The 22168-nt window shown below is 39.3% G+C and overlaps 1 protein-coding gene across 1 annotated transcript; it reads left to right on the plus strand.

Moving 5' to 3' along the window:
- Window positions 1–6971: 6971 nt before the first annotated feature.
- On the plus strand, window positions 6972–20357 carry wnt3a (wingless-type MMTV integration site family, member 3A). Its single transcript, XM_085388482.1, has 4 exons — window positions 6972–7507; window positions 12229–12470; window positions 18042–18307; window positions 18405–20357. Exons 1-4 carry the CDS (start codon window positions 7386–7388, stop codon window positions 18882–18884), a joined length of 1110 nt encoding a protein of 369 aa, XP_085244608.1. The 5' UTR covers window positions 6972–7385; the 3' UTR covers window positions 18885–20357.
- The last annotated feature ends 1811 nt before the right edge of the window (window positions 20358–22168 follow it).

Below are 22168 nucleotides of genomic sequence, written 5' to 3' on the forward strand. Positions count from 1 at the left end.
AGGTGATCTAGAAAGATGTAGGCAATTAGCTTAATTCAAGGCAGATTGCATCTCGTAAAAGGTATGCAAAGTTCACGCAGAAATATGGTTTTGCATTCTATATAAAATGTCATTTTGAGTAAAGAGCAAAGATTAGATTCCTCCTCCCTCTCCTCGGAGACTTGTGTATTAGCCTTGGTCTGACCTTGTCTTGATATCACATCCCTGGAGAGGAATGTAAATCGTATCCGTCCAATCCCAACCCAGTTACCACCAAACTCCTTGTTCTCACCACCTCTACTCCGCTGCAGGGCCACATGATCTTTTCCATGTACCAGACATAATTTGTGGCTTAGGTTTGGAGGCTGACGGTGCGTCTGCGCCACTCTGCTGTTTCAGGCAACCGGCGCACCATCTGCAGCAGTTCTCAGCATTCAGGATACATACAGGAAGAGTCCGTCTTCGTGGGCTATCACGAGAGCTCTGGAAACCTCCAATCGCATCCGAGACAGCAACAGTTTGGGGATTACTGATCAATACATTTAACATGTTTTTCTTCCACTAGGAAGATTTTTTTTGCAAGTTAAAAAATAAAGGAGCAAAAAGCCCCACTAAAAAACACGCCGCTCTTAATTTAGGAGACACCATGATTGTTGTCTAATTCTCACTCTTGGATTTCTTGTGCAAAAACAAAACAGTAGCTGCTCTCTCTGTTGTGGAACTTAATCCCAGTCCTTCATTTGTGGCAGTTAACCTATCATCCATGCACATTTTCTAGTGAAGTGTTATGACACACCTGAACCAAATTGTATGCGAGCGTGTTGTGGCCTGAAAATGTTTAAGTATGCACATCTAAGCCACTGCTGCCATGCAACTGCATAATGGATACTTTCCTTCCAAAAGGCATATTTTGGATTGTTTCATTGTATAACAAATTTGTTATGTAACAGCTGTATTAAAACAGTTTTGCTCACGCAAGCCTACATTATGCTTTCTTGTAAACAATGACATTAATATCAGACCGCAGGCTGCTATTGCCCAAGCAGCTTGAAACAATCCACCTCATGGTTTTCCAGCCACGTGTGAAACACCCAGCCTGAGAGGTGTTTGCAGAATTGCAGTTTTCTATTTGCCCTTGAACAAGCATTGCTATTCATCTAGGTTGACTTCATTCGACTGAAGAGAGCACCTAGAATGACACAAAGCAGTCTCAACAGTAAAAGCCAAGACATGTCAGCAGTTCTGTGCCAGGAAACTACAGGTTGCTGTACATAGACAGACGGGATGGTAAATGTATAGTGAATGGGTCGCGGTCCTGACCGGCAGGTGTTGTTGATGGAACGGTATGATCTGCTTTGCTTAGCATTAATGAAACAAGACAGAGTCCAGCCGAGCAGCTGCAGCCGGTGCAAGTCTCCCCCTCTGCTGATTGCAACCTGGGATGACCCCAGGAAAAAGTGTCAATGTGTGGGAAAAGATGAGTGAAGAAGATCAAGAAGACAGAGGAGAAATGAAGACTGTCATTTTCTCAGCAGCTGATAAAAAGCACTGCTCCCTGATATGACATGCAAGGCTGTTCCTGTAACGAAAGCTGTTTTGTCTCTTCGTGCTTTCTGGCCCCCAGAGCTTCATCTCACTGCCCTAATGTGTGACTTCACCACTAAGACAATTATCTGAGTCACTCTGAGGAAAAATCTTATGACCAAAGACCTCCACCAAAGACTGATTTAGACTTGCTTTGACCCACACAGAGAGACAATCATCTATTTGCTTCTCAAGGTTTCAGATCGTGACCTCCTAGGGAGTTGTTTTATTACATTTAGATCAAATTCAGCTTGACTTTAACTCTATGTCTACATATGTGTGTAACAGAACCCTGTATATCCTCTAGTACCCCTTTCACCGATGTGTTTTTGTCTTTTAGGCAATTTTAGTATTAGATATGTTTCCCTTTTATGCTAATACTTCTCTAAAGGACTTCTCTTTGAAGCTCTAATAATGTCTTTTAGATAAACTAAGCAGTTAGTTTTAGATTTGTGACTCTACACTCAGTCAAAATCCTCAAACTTTGCAGCATGAACTTTCTGGGTGACATCTGATAACTAGAGTAATTTGAATTCATTTGAAGTTACTTGTCCAATTTTTCTCCAATTTGCAAAGCAGATTCCTCCCTCACTATATTTATAACTGGCTTCTAGGTTGAGATCTGGTGACTGAAGGCTATAACACACAGTATTCTCACTCATGTTTGCTTCTATTAGTTTATCCTTTCAAAAATGTCTTTAATCTTTTCGTTGCATCTGCTTGGCCCTCCATTCTACTGATCGGCTAAGATGCCATATTACAATAAATGACGTGCTTTAGGTGTGTAGTTAAACACAGCAAATGTGACGTCAACATGAGTTTGAAGTTCCTGATTTCCCTTATCAGGAGGCTTTTTACACCCTGTATTGCCAAGAGGCAAGCGGGGCAGATAGAAACGTCAACGCCTGTGGTAATGCCCATCCTGAAGATAAAGTCAAAGCAGGGGCAGAGCCTTAGCTTTGTTTCCCATGTCTGGAGATCGTCAGAGAAGCACAAGGGAAAGTGATGAGTTGTTTCCAGGTGTGAGCTCGTGGGGCGTGTCACATCTTATTGAGGCAGCACACAGCAAACATGTGGTATTGTTTTTAATGATCATTTACAGGAAAGAGCATTTGTGGTTGCAACACAGCACAACAGATGATGATGATGAGAGAGATCAGTGCAGGCTGTCGCAAATGCTCAGCTTACATCTGTTTTGTTTGTTTTCTTCTGTGCTCGCCAGAACAATCAGAAAACATTATCAAAGTGAACCACCACAGATCAAGTCTGATTTGATAGAAATATTCAATAATGTCAACGACGCAGCTACATAGCTCTTTATTTCCTGACGTTTAACTTGTATTTGTTATCTGTTACTGCATTTCCAACCAATTGGGGGTTTTTTTAATCTAACTTTATTGAATAGATTTATCTTTGATTTTATCTTCTTTTATATTGCTTGACATCAACCTCCCTTCCTTAGAGATATAAAAGTGCTTGCCTTTTTTAAATTTCAGATCTTTACAAAAGCAACCAAAATGTGTGCATACACGCTTCAAATTTAGATTTTTTTTTCTATTAAAAGCTCAGCAGTGATAGAAGAGCGGATCACAATTCCACTACAGCGGTGACATCTAGTGGTGCTTTTGCATTTTCACGTAGCACAGACCTAGTTGAGTGCAGTAGCTGCATTAAATCCTTAAAATCCTTTAAATCCTTGTTGTATTTGTTACATCTTATGTAAACACTTTAGTGTAAGAATTAGCATTAACAGCTTCATGTTACACCAGGAAAATATTTGTGGAAAATTGAGTGAAGTAATGAAAATGTGATTAGTTCAGATATTTTTCTATGGCATGATGTTAGCGTGGCTGTGTTTTGTCAAACAGGGGGAGGCCGATGATGCAGAGCAATGACAAGACTCACTTGTCAGACACGACTCCCTTCTAAGGGTGCTTTTCTAAATGTCATCACCATCAGAGTGAGGTCACCATGGGCACACAGAGGTGCCCTGATGTCCTTCTGCTCGCTCCGGGGGAAAACCTGACTAGATGGGCTGCAGGGAATGAAGTAGAGCTGTGAAAGATGGAGAAAAGAAACTGAACACAACCTCATTTACGTTTTGTTAGTGAGCCGGTTATTATAAGAAGACATGTTGATCGTGTGACTATGTAGAAATAACAACATGTTTGCACTCAAATCTTTAAGGAGCTATTTCCACTTCCTGGTAAGTCTTCTATATTCAGGTGCCATAAGCTTAGCAGGCATCACATTTTTCTCATGTATTTAACATTCACTGGCTTGGCCTCAGTACCAGTGCTGACAGCTACTGACTCAGTCCATAGCTGCTCCAAATTCCAGATTACCACCTCTGCGGTTGCCTAAAACCCACTGACTGTACAGTGCATTTCTCATTTTTATTTAGTGTTTGGTTTTATTTATTTATTAGCAAACAATTTATATTTATGGTAATAGTAGATGAGTTATTTAAAGCAGCAACGACAGTAGGATCCGCAACATTTATCTGACAGTTTGCCATCGTTTTGCTTTAAGAACTGCTTTAATTCTTCAAGGCATAGATTCAATAAGGTGCTGCAATCATACCTCAGAGATGTTCTATATTGATGTGATGACATCACACAGTTGCTGCAGATTGTTGGCTGTACATCCATGACATGAATTTCATTTTCCACCACTTCCCAGAGGTGTTTTATTGGACTGACATCTGGAGACTGTGGAGGTCATTTGAGGCTGTGGTGTTTAAACTGTGTTCACTTTGTACTAAGGGGCTTAAAGTTTGCCAAGAAAATATCCTCCAGACCATTGCACCACCACCAGCCTGAACCCTTGATGCAGGGCTGGATTTATCTGTGCTGTCTTGGTGTTTATGCCAACTGTGTTTAAGAAAAATCCCAGTAGATCACCAGTTTCAGAAATACTGAAACCAGACAGCCTGGCAACAACAACGAAATCAGTAAGATCACCTTTCTTCACCATTTTGATGCTAGGTTTGAGCTTCAGCAGGTCAACTTGTCCGTGTCTACATGCACACAGTTGCTTGCAAAGTTGCATTAATGAGTGGTTGAACATAACAAAGTGACTAGTGAATACATACTGTAGACTAATGCTGCTACTATTATGACTAATGATACATAATAACAACATGATAATAGTAATAATCCGATTTTGATTAATGTCCAAGGAAATAGCAATCTTCAGTTACTGTGGGGAAATATATCCTCTGCTCTTGTTTGAGATTTTTACTTAACATGAGAAAGTTCTCCTGTAGTACATGTGTTGTAAGCAAGTACATGCGGTACTTAAAATAAAAAAAAATAATAAATTTAAAAAAACTACTTCTTCTGTGGCATCATTCCTGTTTTAACTATAATAGCACATATACATACAAATCCATACACCAGTTAAGTCCAGGCAAGGAGTAAAAAGAACAAAAAAAAACCCAAAACGCAGAAACTGTATAAACTTCAGTGTCAGTAAAGAATGAATACTTTAGTAAAAGTAATTGTCTAATGATCATATTCAGGCAAAACATTTACAGACTTAACTGCATTCAAGTCATTTAAAGCTGCCTTACATTCATCAAGTGAGACTCGCTCCTTTAGTTTTAGATGATTCCAGGAGGAAGGAGCTAGGTGCAAATCTTAAGGCTGTTTTTCCAAATTCATTGTAGCAGATAGAAGGAATAACTCTTGGGTATATAAGACAATAAATTCCCACACTTATTGAATATAAGTCTGTAATTAAGATGGGAACAAACCAAGAATAGCCTTCTAAATAGGAATAAACCAGTGCTTGGGTCTATGACGCGACAATGCAGACAATCCAACCTAACGTGCAGTGGTGAGTAAGAGCTTTAAAGTTTGTACTGAATCTTAGTGCTCCGTGATAATGGTATTGCAGTTGATGTTGTAAAGTTAGTTTTATTTGAAAAGATGTGATTACCCTTTGCTTGACTTGCAATGTACAACGATGTCAACTAGATGGCGGTAACATCTAGTCTTTGACCCCATTAAAGGTGTTTTTTTCGTTCTGCGCTGGCTTTCAGCCTTCTGCGCCTTCGGTTTGCCAGCAAAGTGAGGAAATTTGAAAATAATGGCAGGCAAAGCTGAGTGGCCACTATGTAGCCAATTAACGAGTCACTGAACCGGCCAGGGAACGGCAAAATGAACGCACCGGGTATACTTATTTTGCAGCAGACCAAGTATGACGGTGTGGAGACCGTAAGAAAGTGTGCAAGACGCACATGGAACAGCTGCATTTGTGCAGTAAAGCAAATAAAACCTTCACTTTGTGCAAGCGTATTTTCTGTACAGGGTAGTCACAGCTATCAAACAATCCATGGCTGGGCATGTGTTGATGCTGCTGCAGCTGAAGCTGCCGTACATTAATCCAGTTTTTTAATTTTTCCTGTTGTTGAACAAATTCCCCCCAAATTCCAAAAAAAGCAATAATAATGCATGTGGATGTTTACTGAAACTGAACTCACTACTCTCGTAGTTACGATCATCTTCATAGCAACGACAGGTGCTGACTAAAACACTGAAGTGACTGAACTTAACTAAAACTTGAAGTAGTGAATTTGTTCCCCCCTCTGTATCGCGTCACCAGCCTCTGATATTGCACAACAGGCAGCTTTTTCCTTTCTTCCTTTTTTAACTCCAACGACAAGCATCACTGCCTGTAGATAAAAGACCGGTCCACCTCATATCAGCTATCAACAGCCACTTGACACTGAGAAGGGAAAAACCGACAGTCAGCTTTTTAGAGTCAGTGTTGCGGCCAATTTTATCGGATATTTTCGTTGGAATGGCAATCTGACAGCTCATCATACAGATAGTAATATTCTTAAGTGTGTAGCATTAGAAGTGGATGAGGTAATACCTTTTGAGAATAAAAGAAAATGTTGCTAATCAGTGGCTTTTAAACGCCAAGGTGCGCCTAATTTATCGGCTGATAAAATAGAAATAGAAAATAAATAAATAATACAATTAGAGCATCGTTTTCACATTTTACAATTTCAGAAACTATATGCTGCTGACAGAAATCCTGAGGTTTTATATATTTTTCAGATTTTAAACTATATAAAAAGATATTAGCTGTTTATTTGTAGGGAATTTAAATAAAATTTTGTTTTTGCTATTTTTTTTTATTATGGCCAGATTTATTAAATTAAGCCAACCCTTCAGCTTGTTAGAAGCACTTCCAAACCTCTAATTTTACATTCATGACAAAGAGGCGCACATAAAGGACTGGAGAGGCTTAATTGTGGTCTGAAGCAATTCACACATATTTATTTCTGCATTTTAGAAGCTTCAAGCCAGGGAGTGAAATCCGGACAGGTTGTTATAGCTACGCAATCCACAGGGGTTCCGATGTCTATTTAAAAACCTTCAGACCCTCCCTCTCTCCTTTAAACAACATTATATATCACACACACGCTGCATGCTAATGCCGAGCAATTCTCAGTGAGCACTAAAACACATCTTAAAATTAGCTCATTCTGGTGTTTGAGTTCAAGCTCCCTGACATGGCAACAGAGGGAACATATCATCAGAATTCCCCCTTTGGCAATACCTGCTGATTGGGTCCTAAAAAAAAAAAAAAAAAAAAAAAAAAAAAAAAGCAAGCGGCTTTTAACTTTTAATATTTGGCTCTGAGAGTTCTGCCACGAGCACTCGCGAAAGAGGGAGTTGCCTCTGATTTTTCTTCTTTAATTTTTTTTCTTTTGGAGAAGATAAATAAAAAATTGCCAGTGCAGCTTCGTTTTCGTCTTTTGTTTTTCTTTTTTTTTTCTTAGCACTTCGGTTAAAATCCGTACGCGGATGAGTGCGCATGTAGGCATTCTGCTTGAGATGTTTTACGAAACTTTAAGGATGATATACCTTGGATGTTTCCTGTTGCTCTGTGGGCTTACGCATGTCATGGCAAGCTATCCTATCTGGTGGTAAGTTTAATTTTCATTATTTCCCGGACAAGAAGTGACACATTAAAAAACATGCGGGGATTGTGGATGACCTGTAATTTTGAGTTGTTATAGTTGTGACTGCTTGTCTGTCAGCTGCAGAGCTTTAGCGTGTGGTGACGGTGATCTTTTAACGTTACTTTTTATAATATTATAAGACATGCACAATGTGACTTTCTAATCGGGTCATTAAAATGACATTTAGTAACCCATGGAAACCGAAAGTATACAGGCGAAAGGATGGGCTGAATTGTAAACGCAAGAGATGAACGAAACGTGCAACTTTGCAAATCGGGAGCAATTTTGATCTCCAGAATGCAGCAGGTGCAAACTTTATGTGCTTGGAAGCGTGTGTCTATGTGTGCTCGTGCGTCCAGTGTGTGCGTGTGTCTGTGTGCGCGCGCGCGCGTGGTGATGGTGATGTTGTCATTGTATGTTGCCATGTGTTGTCATTTTTGCACTTAGCTCCCGACTTCATGTTTTCAGTCTTTCTGCCATGTAAATGCCAAAAAGAACCAAATGCGTGACGCTGACATTAATGAAGCAGAGCAGAGCTGCGTTAAAATTACGATAGTGTAATTAGTTAAAAAAAACTACAGGATTATTGTATTTTGGTATGTTGTGCTGTTTTGTAATATTTCAGCTTCATCCATCAGTCTTAGCTGTTATCAAAGCACAGAAATATATATATATATATATATATATATATATATATATATATATATATATATATATATATATATATATATATATATATATATATATATATATTTCTGCCTGATTTCTAATAAATCATTCAATATTTGGAGGACGCTTAATCTACTTTTCTTAATGGGTCCCCTGGTGGTAAGACTGATGAGAAACTAATTACATGCTCAGCTGGAAGGAAATCCTGATATAAAAGTGGGCCCTCTGGATGGAGCGATGGGGGGACTGCACAAACTACTTTTTTTTTTTTTTTTTTTTTTTCCAGTGTAATTGAATGTTTGGTTTACTTTATTTATTTGATGCCAGTGCAAGATAAAGTTTTGCATTTTTTTTCTTGGTACTTTGGCAAACACAGCCAGGGAAAACCTTGAAATTCACCCTTCATAAGAGTTTTCTTTCTTCTTTTTTTTGTGGAGCTTGTTATGAATGACACAATGGAAGAACAGTTTTCCATTCTGTCATAGCTGAAACCCTGCAGCAAGCCCAGAGCTAACTTCTGTGTTGATTGTTTGATTTTGGAGGGTGCCAGTGATTGAAGGGTCTAACAACAGGGGTAAACATAATGGAAGCAAATTTTGCTGCATCACTCCCGCCTATACAAATAATGTCTAAGTGCAAAAGTAACTCATGAAATCACTTTTCAGTTCTTTCATTCCTGACACAATGCTGAACTTTTTTTTAACTTGAAAGATTACTTGAGTGATTTTTCTGTCTCATGGCAACTCATCCCAAGTCAAATAATGTGGTTCCTTTGGGATTGCACTTAGCATGCCTGCATTGTCTTTCCGTTTGCTAACAGCATGCCAGCCATCTATGATCTAGACCTTCTGTGAAAAGCAGCTTACGATGTTTTGCTGACAGAAGCTTGCCTTCAAGCAGCCATGGGAGCTGCATCACTCTCAACCCCTGCACCGCAGTCGTTCTTGGGGATACGGCTCTGCACTAAGACAGGTTCATGTCTGTCTATTCTCGACCTGCCATGACATAGCCTGGCTGCACCCGCCACCCCACCACCTTCTTCACTGGTCCACCCCACCTTAGAAGATAAATACCTGGAGGTGAAAGCTTGCCGCACATTCCTTTTCCCAAACATATTCTCTTGATGTCAAAGTCGGCTCCAAGGCCTCAGGGCCCACAAGTAAAGTGGTAATTCTAAGGCACCCTGCTTGGGCTTGCTGAAATATGCATTAAACCTGTACTGGATAAACTTAGATGAGTGGGGGAAACTTTGTACTGAGGCAAAAAGTCATATACATCGTATATATTTTGCTTAATTTATCTGTAACAGTTATCACTAAGGTGCTCCTTTGAAAACAATAGCCTTAAGAGCATGAGTGAATCCTGTGTTTCCTCATTAGTTGTACTAAACATCACATGTGCAACATCTCTGCAAAGCAGGAGAAAATCAGTGGATTTCTTTTTTTTTAGAAAGAATTAAAGAGATTAAAGTTGCCAAGACTCAATAAATACCTAAAATCTAAATAATACAGCAGGTATTTTAAAATAGTTGTTGGAATTAGTATCCAACAACACAGTCTTTTGTGCAATAACTTCTTAAAAAATCATAAATCATCCATGGTGAAACATGCCCCGCCGCCTCTCACGGGCCATTTCCTAACACAGAACAGAGGTGGCAGGGATTACTCAGCCCCAATGAGACAGGCATGGAGACTCTTGAGCCAAGCAGCCTAAGCACACTGACTCACATTGAGCTTGTGGGGTACAGTTCAAGACAGTGACAGGGCAGAAATACCTCTGCTGACCCTCATTGGTGTGAGTACAAGGACCTTTAAAGTTGCTGGTTTTCCCAAGATGATATTGCCACTGACCTTCATGATTACCTGCTGTTGAGATGCACACTTGCCAAAAAAATTTGAATGCAGGTTCAAGAAGAGACAGAGAAAGAGCTACAACTGACAACTCCCTTCAAATCCATTAAAAAAAAGAGAGCTCTGCTCCTAACCTGAACATCTGTACCAGTTCTCTTTGGCTGATGAACTTTCACCAGTAAAAAAGAGGTCAATTGTAGTAGGAAACTGCCTTGTGTGTTGTTGTTTGTAGCAGACAAAAGGCAGATAAATGCGATATGTTCTGAAGAGGTTTTTAGCATGCCATTGCTCACTTACTGGCTGTCTCATTTATGATGAATTAGGCTGGTGTAGTCTGTAGAAATTAGGCAAGAAATTCTGTTGAAACCAATGTGACTCATTGCTTTGATGTTTTCTTGGGAGAAATAACAGGAGTAACTCATTGGGTCAGTTCATGGCTCAGGAGCACCTTTGACACCTGGCAGACATGCTTAATAATTACAGAGAGCTGAAAATCAACCTTTGAATGTAAAACCTAATTGAGGTATTAAAGGTTGGTACGATGAAAGCCATCAGAAACCGTCAACATGTGGGGTCATTTGACTGTGAGGCTCTTTCTTTTCTTCAGGTTAAAAAAAAACCTGCCTGAGGGCCAAAGTCAGGAATTTGGTAATCTTGTTTTGATCAGCGATTAGTCCTTGAACAGCAGTGAACAGGTCAGCAGATAGTGAGCTAACTGCAAAGCAAAACACTGCACACCTGCTCTTAAGCTGCATTTATAGAGAATCTACATTAACCATTATGACTCCAGCATCGCCCAGGGGATGACAAACTGAACACTCCTTCCAGCGTTCAGTCCTTAATAGACAGTTGATGTAAATTAAGGGCTTGTCTTGATTGCCAGCAAGCTACTTTGTAGCTACTCCAAAAGGTATTTGCCAAAGATAACAGGAACTGTGCTATTCAGTAATTTGGCTGTTCTGTGCCATTATGAAAGAGTCAAAGTGCTGATTTGATAATTTACCATAGAAGGCAATTACTGCAGGCCAGTTATTCATGCATTAAAAGAAAAAATGTCATTTTCATCCATCTGTTTTCCATCCATGCTTCTATCCAGCTTATCCCGGCCAATTTATTAATTTTTATAGATATATATATATATATATATATATAATCAAATGTATTTAAATGGAGAGTTCAGAATCCAAATTCAAACCTGTTAACTGCTTTTATATTGGTAGAAGAGAAGAATTAGAAGCCGGAAGTAAATATTTGATTTGCTTTGGAAATCTGTTTTTTAAGTCATTGAGGGGCAGAGCTTTGCTGTTTTTAGGCTAAAGACAAATCGAATCAGCCTCCAACACTTTTTGCACTGCTTGATTAGAATTCTAAGAAAACTATATAAAATTTTAAACAAAATGGCATAAATCAGTATGCCTTTTGTGCAATGCGGAAATTCCAAAACATGGCCATGCAAGCACCCTGCAGCGTCTTTTTAAGTCCTTCTTAAAAATGGGTCATTCATAAAATGGATATCCAATATCTGTGATTACTACCTGCTAAAAGTCTTAATTGAGAGGACACAGAAAATAAAGACAAAGAGAAAGCAATACAGGCACAAAGAGAGCAAGAGAGAGAGAGAGAGAGAGATGTAATCAGTGAACCAAGTTTGCACTTGTTGTATCCCAGAATACCTTCCTCAAAAGAAAAAAGGAGGGGAGGTTCAGCGTTACTCTTAATACACTCTCTGAAGTTTCAGCGTAGGGTTTGCACTCTTATTACCCTAAGCTGAAGGCCTGTTAAGTGTGCGGACAGTTAATAACAAGGTGCAGTTTTCCAAGTTGTCAGCTTAAGGTCTATGAAGACCTCTGGATGCATAACGGACTTTCATCTTAAACAGAAACACTGCCTGCTTCTGAGACTGCAGGGCTGCAATTTCAATACACACAAAGGCCAGGTGCCTGCAGAGAGGGTAGTTGAAGGGATAAAGAATGGATGTCTAATGGTAGCATCTGATACAGAAAAATAAACACACACAATCAAACGTACTCAGACGTAAAATTACACTGCACCAGGAGGGAAATTAGTCCCCCACTTGAGTGGTGTTATATCAGTAGATAAAGATGCAGACAGATAAGATATAATTATCCAAATGCACTGACAACACGACTTCCTTTCTGCTTGTAGGTCACTAGCAGTCGGCCACCAGTACTCATCACTGGGCACTCAACCTATCCTTTGTGGCAGCATACCAGGCCTAGTGCCCAAGCAGCTGCGTTTCTGCCGGAACTATGTGGAAATCATGCCGAGTGTGGCTGAGGGGGTGAAGATTGGCATCCAGGAGTGTCAGCACCAGTTCAGAGGCCGACGCTGGAACTGCACCACGATCAATGACAGTCTGGCCATTTTTGGTCCAGTGTTAGATAAAGGTAATGTTACAAAGCACACAGAGTTTTCTTTCCTGCTACTTTTCTGTCAAAAAATAACAATTTGTAGAGTCCTTAAGTCTATAAAGATATTTTCTTGAAGAAATGCCACTTATCAGTAAAAAGTAGGCAACACTTTTTGCAGAAAGAAAAACAAACTATGCCTTTCTTTGACAGGAAAAGATTGATTGATTGATTGATTGATTGATTGATTGATTGATTGATTGAATCTTTATTTTGAACATGTTGAAAAAGTATAAAAAAAAAAAAGAATTAAAAGAGACAAATGAACAAAGCAAACAAAAGGAAAACGAGCAACCACAACTCCAAATAACGTCCATGTTCAAAAAGGAGCAGGAAGAAGCATAAGCTTATTTAATCCCACCCCTTTTCCACTATCTAGTATCAATAGACTACAGAAATACCTCCTTGTAATTACATTATATGTTATGTGTAATTTTTTTTTTTTTTTTCTTAATATATACACATATATGTTTCTATCTATCCATACCTACGTATATACACACATACGCACATATACACATTTTCAATAACCCCATTAACACCTGAAGGATACACAACCTACAATTTTATATATATTTAATATATATATATATATATATATATATATATATATATATATATATATATATATATATATATATATATATATATATATATATATATATGACCAGATGACCAGAGTAAAGTAGTATTATTAGCTTATGATGACTCCACTGTCTTTGAATATGTATTTGAGAATGTCTTAATCTCTGCAAAGTTCTTGGAAGTATTTAGCTCTTTAAACCGACTGAAAAAAAAGAGCAATAAAAGTGACTTATCATGTCTCTCTCCTGATTAACTCTCCCATTAACAATTCTATATTCCCTTTGTCTTATATTTGCATTAGAAGAGCTGCACTCCCAGCATGCATCATTCATTATGCTGATTCAAATCCTTGTTTAAATAGACTTTAGACTGAACAAGTCTCGGGGGTCTGCATGCATGCAACGATGTACACGACTAGCCTAAGTCGAGTGAGTTCTGTCTTGTTGGAGTTTTCTTTAGGAGGGGATCCCCTGTGATTGCTGGTATTTTCTTCTGATGTACTTTACCCAAGAGATGAACTGAACTGAAGCATAGAGGTTTTCCAAAATACATTTTAGCTTATGCAGTGATAATTTTCAGGCATGTGTCTAATCATGAGCTCAGGCAAGAGAAATCCCCATTGCCCAGAAAACTAGCCATAAAACCAAGAAAGAAAGAAAGATGATATATGTGTATATTTAATAGTTAATGCAGTTGATCATAATAAAAATTTTAAAGAGTGAAATATTTCTTAGTAATTAATGAGGGGCTAGTGCAATATTTAGTGTGCAGACATAAGTGTGATCTTTTTACTTTATTCCATCTCCCAGCAGGAAAGCAAATGAGACTGTTTCCCAAAACATCAGATTCACACTTTGATTGGATAGATGAATTCTTCTTCCTGATTTCTGAAATGAGTTAAAATCAAGAATCCATGCAGGCCCCAGTGGCTGAGGGTCGTGATCCAAACTCGTCATCTAGTTTACGGAAGACTGATGTAAACACAAGGGGGCCGGGGGTCACGTAGGGCAATTGCTTTTAATAAACTCTTGAGCCAGTTGATAGAAGAGGCTGGAGTTGAAGTAGGTGGCTAACGATAGGGGTTCTCAATCCCACTGCTATTGTGGTGCAAAATGCCACCACGTCTTTCCCTCTGCATCCCCTCCCAGGCCTAAATTGCAGGGGTGCTGACTGGAAAGAGAAGGCGGCTACTGGGCTCTAGTAAATCATTTTGATTGGATTAAGGTCACTCAGGCCCTTAATAATGTGAGAGGTCAAAGTGGCTGGATTAAGTGCCTTTGTCAAAGGCTGAGGAGAGTAGCTCAGGGGCTCACAGGCCTTTGATAGGACTTAGTAGGAGAGAGCTTCCATTTCATTGGATTTGATTGATGCTAGTGTTTGTCCATGCAACCAGGCCATTGTCCTCACTGGTGTCAGTTTGTCTGAAATTCAGATTCTTGTTAGTCAGTTTCCTCCTTCCTTTTTGTTGCCAGATTTGAAAGGAAGAGTAGGCACCTTTATTTGCTACAGAGGCTTAGTTACTGTCAGTTCAGTGCATCACTGCCCGTGTCCACTTCAACTCCACTGAGAACATTAGAAGTTTGTTTTAAAGAAGTGGATTAAGAGGGACTAAAGGAGTAAAGCCTTTACAAAAAAGAAGGCAATGTAGTAAACGGAGTTGAACTACAACTAAAAAATCAATTGAAATGAACAGGTTGTGCATTTTGAAGATAAGTTTAATGGGTTACATTAAACTATATGCACATAAAAATGCTCTTACTCAATGTGAGCATACATTAGTTGACCACACAAACACTCATCTAAGAGTATTATTACTTTAGAAAAAAGCATATCTTATATCATGTTCTCTCCTTACACATGGTCTAAACCTCTTTTTTTCTCCACACCCCTGCCTCCAGGCTATGTCTGCGTCAGTGCTCATTAATTTACATTAACTAAAGTGTCAAAACATGCACCACTGGAATCTGCCTGTGATGAAAGGTAATAGAAAGCTGCACAGGTGTTCCTCAGTCTGCAGAGCCGATGCCAGAGCTATTTCGGCATTCTTGGTATTTACAGAAAACCTGAATGCTATATGGGTATAATCAGTCTCCAGTTTATGACTCATGTGATGGGATTAGGTTTCTTTGCTATAAAAAGTGGACAGTCACAGTTTCACAAGTCTTAACACCCGTACAGGAAGTCAATGCACCGTCATTTTTCTTTTTGAAGATAATGAAGTTCACTGGAAATTCCTATTATGTAATTTGTTAGCGATACTGAAAAGTTTGACACTATTGTAGCTCTAGCTTGTCTTCATTCACTGTGGGCACGTTTGCACTGGGCAGGATGCTTTGTTTGCCAGGAAATACAGATACCTAAATTGATCTAAATTATTAAGTTCCATCTAAACTAACCAGGAAAAGGCCAGGGGATGTGGGTTGTGACCTATGACCTGAGGATGAGAAAGAGTAAGTATTTAGGATGAGCCAAAAGGTCCCTGCATTTCATGAGATGTATGTCTCTCCATGCTGGGGGAGGGAAGCTGGCTCACCAGTATATCATTAACTCTGTGCAAGAAAGAAAGAAGGGATGTGGTAAATGGAGTTGATGGGGGGACCTTAGCCCCACTCCCCGCTGGGCACTGCTCAGAGCACAATATCTTCGCAACCATGAGATTAAGCAGGAGAAAAAGTGCTTTTCCCCATTCACACGCCCTTTAGATTGTTTTATTAAACCATTTGAATAGGGATTTCCCTGTCTGCCGACAAGCAGGGTCCAGCCAATGCATAGTTCTCTGTTGCTATGACTTAACTTGGTCCCCACTAATCACTAGCCAGGGCAAATTTCATATAAAATATCTGGGGCTATTGTGGGACTAACACAGCGTGACAGTGGCAACACAATAGGGGATTCAACCCCCCAGCAGGTTGTAGGGACCGCTTGGCCTGCCAGAGTCTGGCAAAGTTTGGTGGAAAAGCATTGTCTGAGAAGAAATACCACAAATTGGTCATAAAACTAAGGAAAAGCAGTGGAGCTAATGTCACAGGTGGAGTTTCCAGGTACAGTGAATGCTGTCAGAGGTGGATTTAAATCCAAATGAAAACACGCGTTTAAAAAAATGGGTGATTGTTCTGATTAAGTTTTCATTAGTACCTTCCAGTGAGTTTTTACTGTCATGTATAAATGGGCCACACACGAACAGTGATACCATACCATCGAAACTAAATTTAGAATGTGTTGTATGTTTATAGTCAATATCAACAAAAAAGGTAATCTGATGAATCAGAAGCTTGCAGGTGGGGCAAATGGGGCAAATTTTCAGCAAAGCTCTTCAAAATTTTAGAGATATTTCCATTTTCTTGAATGCTTATTCATTTGATAACACCAGGCTTTGTGAAGATCTTGTAAAGTAGCTTGTGAAAAATTGTAAATACTATATAAGAAATCTATTATTTCACACAGAAATGCCAGGATATTTTTCGTGTGCTTCAATCCTTCTCCACTGACTATTTTACCACAACATTGCACTCCCCTCACATAATTCTATGACAAGTTCACAGAATATCTATGCTGATGGCTGTGCGCTCTTTTTAGTAGCACAGAAGTATGTTCAAAGATATTTTCAGACACAAATGTTAGTTCCAAAATCCTTTTTCGGCATTTGAAATTAAATCTGTTTTCTAAGTCACTTCAGATTTAATGTAAGCCAAACACCTTAGATATTCACTCAAACTGAAAACACAAAGCTCATGCTCAGTCAGCTTTAGATGAAGCATGGTGATGTGTAATTAATCACTGTAGACAGTTCCTTCATGGCGCAGTCTTTGGCTACTTTGACTTTTCACGAAAATGAAACAACACCAAATAAAAAGAAACGTGTTGGATTCACAAAGTGGGATTTGAGGAAGGAGAGCATTAGTTCAAATGTATTTGAACATTAGTAACCTTGTGTGTATACAGTAGTGGTAATGAAATGGGTGGTGAGGGATGCCAGTAGACCTTTTCTCTTGCATCATTGTTTCTAATGCCCTTTAGTCCTGGAACTGGTTGGAACCTGCTGTAAGGGAGGAGCTCGTTCTCCCCTCAGCTTTATATGCCTTTACTTTTTTTCTTTTCTTTCTTTCTTTATCATTTTTTGTTCTTCAGACAGAAACGTGCACTGTTTCTATCAAACACATACTCAAACACATCTCACGCAGACAGCGCAAGATTTCAATATTGATCTTAAACCATTTCTTTTACTCTTTTTTTTATCTTTAGTGTGTTCAGTTCATGTTTACTCCTGAAGTTTCCACTTCATCCTGTCTCTTCTCCTTCTTTGTCTTTGCTTGTGTTTTTGCAAGACCATACAAGTACATATATTCAAAGCAAACACTCCGTCTAATGATTCATGTTAAAGCAGCTGACAAGGAAAGGATAGAAGGAAAGTCTTTCCCTTTTTGGAATGGTATATCTGTTCGCTAAAGACCCATCTCCATGTTGTGTCTATGAGCTGTCCCCTCAGTGTGAGGCTGTTTCCTAACCTTTCAAAAGCTTAATTGAGTCTCTTAATTATAGGCCTGTCAGGCCCGTCTCTTCCTCTCATCTCTCTGGAAGATCCTGATCCCTCTGACTCATCAGTTAGCTATGTCAGACAGAGACGTAGAGGCCTTGCTGGCCTTATTTAGAGACAGGACGATTGATGTCTGGTTAAATTAACCCACACACTGTTGCGATATAGTAGATACAACCCAAATACAAGCAGCAGACAGGAGTAAAGGTCTACTTAGTTTGTTTGATGCTTTCTTGTTTTGTTTGGTTGAAGATGTTTGCTGCCAGCATATCTTACATATTATTAAATTTACACATTGTATATATTATATATTATGTATTAAAGCTATATCTTTCTTATTCATTTTTATTTAAATTTAATATAAATTGAATTCTGGAAATACTCAAGAGATACATTATCCAAGTGATGCTTGTCTGTCTTTGTCTTTCCAGCCACTCGAGAGTCAGCTTTTGTTCACGCTATTGCCTCGGCGGGAGTGGCGTTTGCGGTGACCCGTGCCTGCGCCGAGGGTTCAGCCAACATCTGTGGATGTGATACACGTCACAAAGGCCCCCCTGGTGAGGGCTGGAAGTGGGGTGGCTGCAGTGAGGATTTGGAGTTTGGAAGCATGGTGTCCCGGGAGTTTGCTGATGCAAGAGAGAATCGGCCTGACGCACGCTCAGCAATGAACCGCCATAACAATGAAGCAGGGAGAGTGGTTAGTTCTCTTATTCATGTTTTTGCTGTGTCTGTGGTAGCAGTTCTTCTGCTTTTAAAAGTTATATTAACTAAACTTAATTTTTTTAAATCTGTAGTCTCTCAACGACAACATGTTTCTGAAGTGTAAGTGCCATGGACTCTCTGGCAGCTGCGAGGTCAAGACATGCTGGTGGTCTCAGCCTGACTTCCGAGTTGTTGGGGACTACATGAAGGACAAGTATGACAGCGCTTCTGAGATGGTGGTTGAGAAACATAAGGAGTCCCGTGGATGGGTGGAGACCCTGAGACCCAAGTACAACTACTTCAAACCCCCTACAGAGCGCGACCTGGTTTATTATGAAAGTTCACCCAATTTCTGTGACCCCAATCCTGAGACCGGCTCCTTTGGCACTCGGGATCGCATCTGCAACCTGACGTCCCACGGCATAGACGGGTGTGACCTCTTGTGCTGCGGCAGAGGTCACAACACGAGGACTGAGAAAAGAAAGGAGAAGTGTCACTGTATTTTCCACTGGTGCTGCTATGTCAGCTGTCAAGAGTGCGTGAGGGTGTACGATGTGCACACCTGCAAATAGAGAGGTTTTTGTCTTTTCTCACCAAAACATAATGACTTCACTGGGTTGAAGAAGAAATGCAGATTCCCACCTGCAAGACCAGAGAGACTGTAAAGCTCTGTGACATGTGCGCGGACAAAGACACAACTGCCTCGTGTTTTTGTTTTGATGCTACAAAGAGTGAGTCTCTGCCTAAATTAACTGAAACAGCTGAGTAGGTGTCAAAGTCCACGAACGTCACCCTGATGGATGGATAGTTGTGATGATGGCAATAATGTTGATATCCTTACCGAGCATGAAAAAGGTGTCCTGATGTAGGAAAGGAGAACTTGACAAACACCATATTGGTGATTTTTTTCCCAGTGTAGTTACTTTTAATCAAGAATAGTCCAGCACTACCAATGCTTTCAAATCTGCAAGGCAAAAAAAAAAAAACATTAAAAAAAGGCATTTCGTTGAAAGTGAACGTTTCCTTCAGTGTGTAATCATCGCTTGTTTTTGCAGTGAAAAGTAACAAGAGTTGTGGGCAGGTCACATGATCAGACACTCAACAGCATGTTTTCTCCTCCTCGACATGACTACTTTATTTGCGTATTTTTGAACACTAACACGATCATTGTGTGCGTGAGTGTTTCTTTTACAAAGTGTTATATGTTACTGATGTTTGGGTAAGAATGCACTTGCACCTGAGTGAATGTAGTTATTTGCTGTGATGTGTTTACATTCTCAATCTCTTAAGCTAACCAGTTAATATCTGCTTTAAACCACTAATTTTATTCGCGAGTAGAAAGGAAGCCACATCCAACAAGCGTCGGCAAAACGAGAATATAGTACGCAGTCTGCACATTTCCTGAAAGGCCAGAGAACACCTGGATCAAAAAAACCATCAAGAGTTATGACCAAAGACCAGAAAAGAGCCTCCCCATCCACCGCATGAGGCTGTGATAGTCAGTACCATTGATGAATATGAAGCATGTTCTCCTTATTCTTAACAGTATTAGTGATGTGCCACGTGACTCGGTGTGGGGAAAGCTGTTATTTATTAAAGGTGTATTCCCATATACACATATAATATAATATTTAATCAAATAGAAGCATACTCCCTGGTAAACACAGCACAAATGGTAATTTAAAAAAGCAAAAAAAGAAAGCAGACAAAGCTGTATTTTATAAGCTCTCAATATTGCAGTGTAATTTGCAGTAATGTGATGACCAAAACGTGTGTATGCGATCATCCTCAGCCGTGGCTTTTTGTTCCCAAACTAAACAACAAGCAGCATCACTGAAACTATCAATACTTCCTTTGTTTTAATGCTGCTACGATAATATGTGTACGTGTTTAGGTCCTTACACACAGTTTGTCCTCGTCTGTCTGTTTAATATGTGTATTCTTTGGCATGTATTGATTCTTTCTGTGAAAGAAATCTATTATAAGTAGTTTGGGTTAAAAAAAAAAGTGAAGTTTTACTAATTTTTGCATACAGTTTAACCAAATAGACCAGAATAGAGTTTAATATGTTATTTTAGTCATCTGTTACCTTGTAGTCATGCTAAAACACCAGGGCTAAGATGAAACACGTTGTGCTCTCTTAATTTGAGAAGAAATACAAAATAAAAATTCTTTTTTTACTTACGTGGAAAATATAAAACTACTGAAAGCTGAGACAGAAAGTTACATAAAGTTTATGAAAAGTGCGTTTCACTGATCGCCTCCACTGTGGAGGAGTGTGTAGAGTTTCTCATTAATGTTTACAGCTAATGTAATGCTACGTCTCAGGCGTGCGCGTTTAATTCAAAAATGCCCACCCAGGATTCGATAACGTCACGACTGAAAATATCAATAAACAGCCATAACCAGTTTCACATTTTAGATCATTTTTAGCAAACTACGCAACAACCAGCATTCATACTAAAAGAGCTGTTACAGTACACTTTTTCTGTGAGTGATCGCCTGTATGGATAATTTGGTTCGTTCTAATTTGTTTTTGTTAAGTCTTTAAATCCAAAGTTTTGTACAAACTAGTTCTGTGTTTTTATGAATTTCTAAAAGCCGATGTTTTTTTATAATTATTTATTTTATGCTATGTACATATTAGTAATTAAAAGTATATATTTGCGGAAATACATGTTTTGAAATGGTGTTGTGTGACTTGTAACTTGTAGCCTTTTTACCTCATCTCTGTTGTTCCACTGACTGGATACAGGTGTTTGTCCTACTGCCTGTAGTAGATTTCTAAACGTTAACTCTGTAACACCAAAATAAAAATAAAAATATTTTAAAAAAGAAAAAAAAGAGACAATGTTTCTTTTTCTGTGGTTGAAGATTTTTATTACAGTTTTTCTCAGTCGCTTTGGTGCGTTTCTCAGATCAGAATTGAAATTCTCATAACTATTAGTTCAACCTCCACAACACTCAGTCATTTGTGCACATCATAGTAGCAATTTCTCCTCTCTCTGAACAAACTTCAAATGATTTTGGACATGAATCAGTTGCTTCCATACATTTCCCTGCTGCTTTCTGACATTTCCATTTGCTTATGTCATGTCAGTCAAAAGTAATCATACCTATGGATGCTGAATAGTCGTTCCCAATAAAACTAATAGTCATACATCCATTGCTTGAGTCATCACACACAAAATTGTTGAACTAGTTATCACATGCCAAATATTGGCCATCTGTCAAGCAAATCCTATACCTTTCTGTATCATTTTTCCTGGAAATGTCTCCGAAATTGAACAATTGATCTCAGGTGAATTACAGCTGTCACTCATGAGGAGGCGTGTGAAAGTTTAGTTGTAACCAATGACAAACAACTTGTTCACTGTCAATTATGGATGAATCCTGTGAATCCCCAATTGGCAAGCATATATAAACTGCGCAGGAGCTAGTGTGTACCATTTCTACACTTCTGTGACACAAAATGGAAGGTCAGCACCGTGGAAGAGGGGTGAGGATGCGGGGAGGAAGGGGAAGGGGAAGAGGGAGAAGAGGCAGAAATAGGCAGATTCCTAATGAAATAAGGGCTACAATTGTGGACCATGTTGTCAATCACGGCCTCACCATGGAGGAGGCTGGTCGAAGGGTGCAACCCAATATTGGAAGAACTACTGTCAGTTCAATCATTCAAACATTCCGTAGGGAAAACAGGTATGCAAACAGTAATACACTGTACTGTACTGTGCCATCTCAGACACATCACATGTTACTGTACTGTATTTGCAATTTCACAAAAAGTTCACTCTGCACCACATAGGATTGTAAGATAACCTCGCGGAGGCGGAAGAGGGCCCCTTTTTACCCCACA

This window comes from Rhamphochromis longiceps, linkage group LG18 (assembly GCF_057381845.1).
Source record: "Rhamphochromis longiceps isolate RC_006_pf linkage group LG18, R_longiceps_female_GT1.1, whole genome shotgun sequence".
Lineage (NCBI taxonomy): Eukaryota > Metazoa > Chordata > Actinopteri > Cichliformes > Cichlidae > Rhamphochromis > Rhamphochromis longiceps.

What these genes read in the sequence shown, in the direction of transcription:
- wnt3a (XM_085388482.1), top strand. Translation starts at nt 7,386, where the DNA reads ATGAGTGCGCATGTAGGCATTCTGCTTGAGATGTTTTACGAAACTTTA. An exon ending in TGGTCCAGTGTTAGATAAAG is followed by an intron (nt 12,471 to 18,041) that starts GTAATGTTACAA and finishes TTGTCTTTCCAG; the next exon opens with CCACTCGAGAGTCAGCTTTT. An exon ending in ACAATGAAGCAGGGAGAGTG is followed by an intron (nt 18,308 to 18,404) that starts GTTAGTTCTCTT and finishes TTAAATCTGTAG; the next exon opens with TCTCTCAACGACAACATGTT.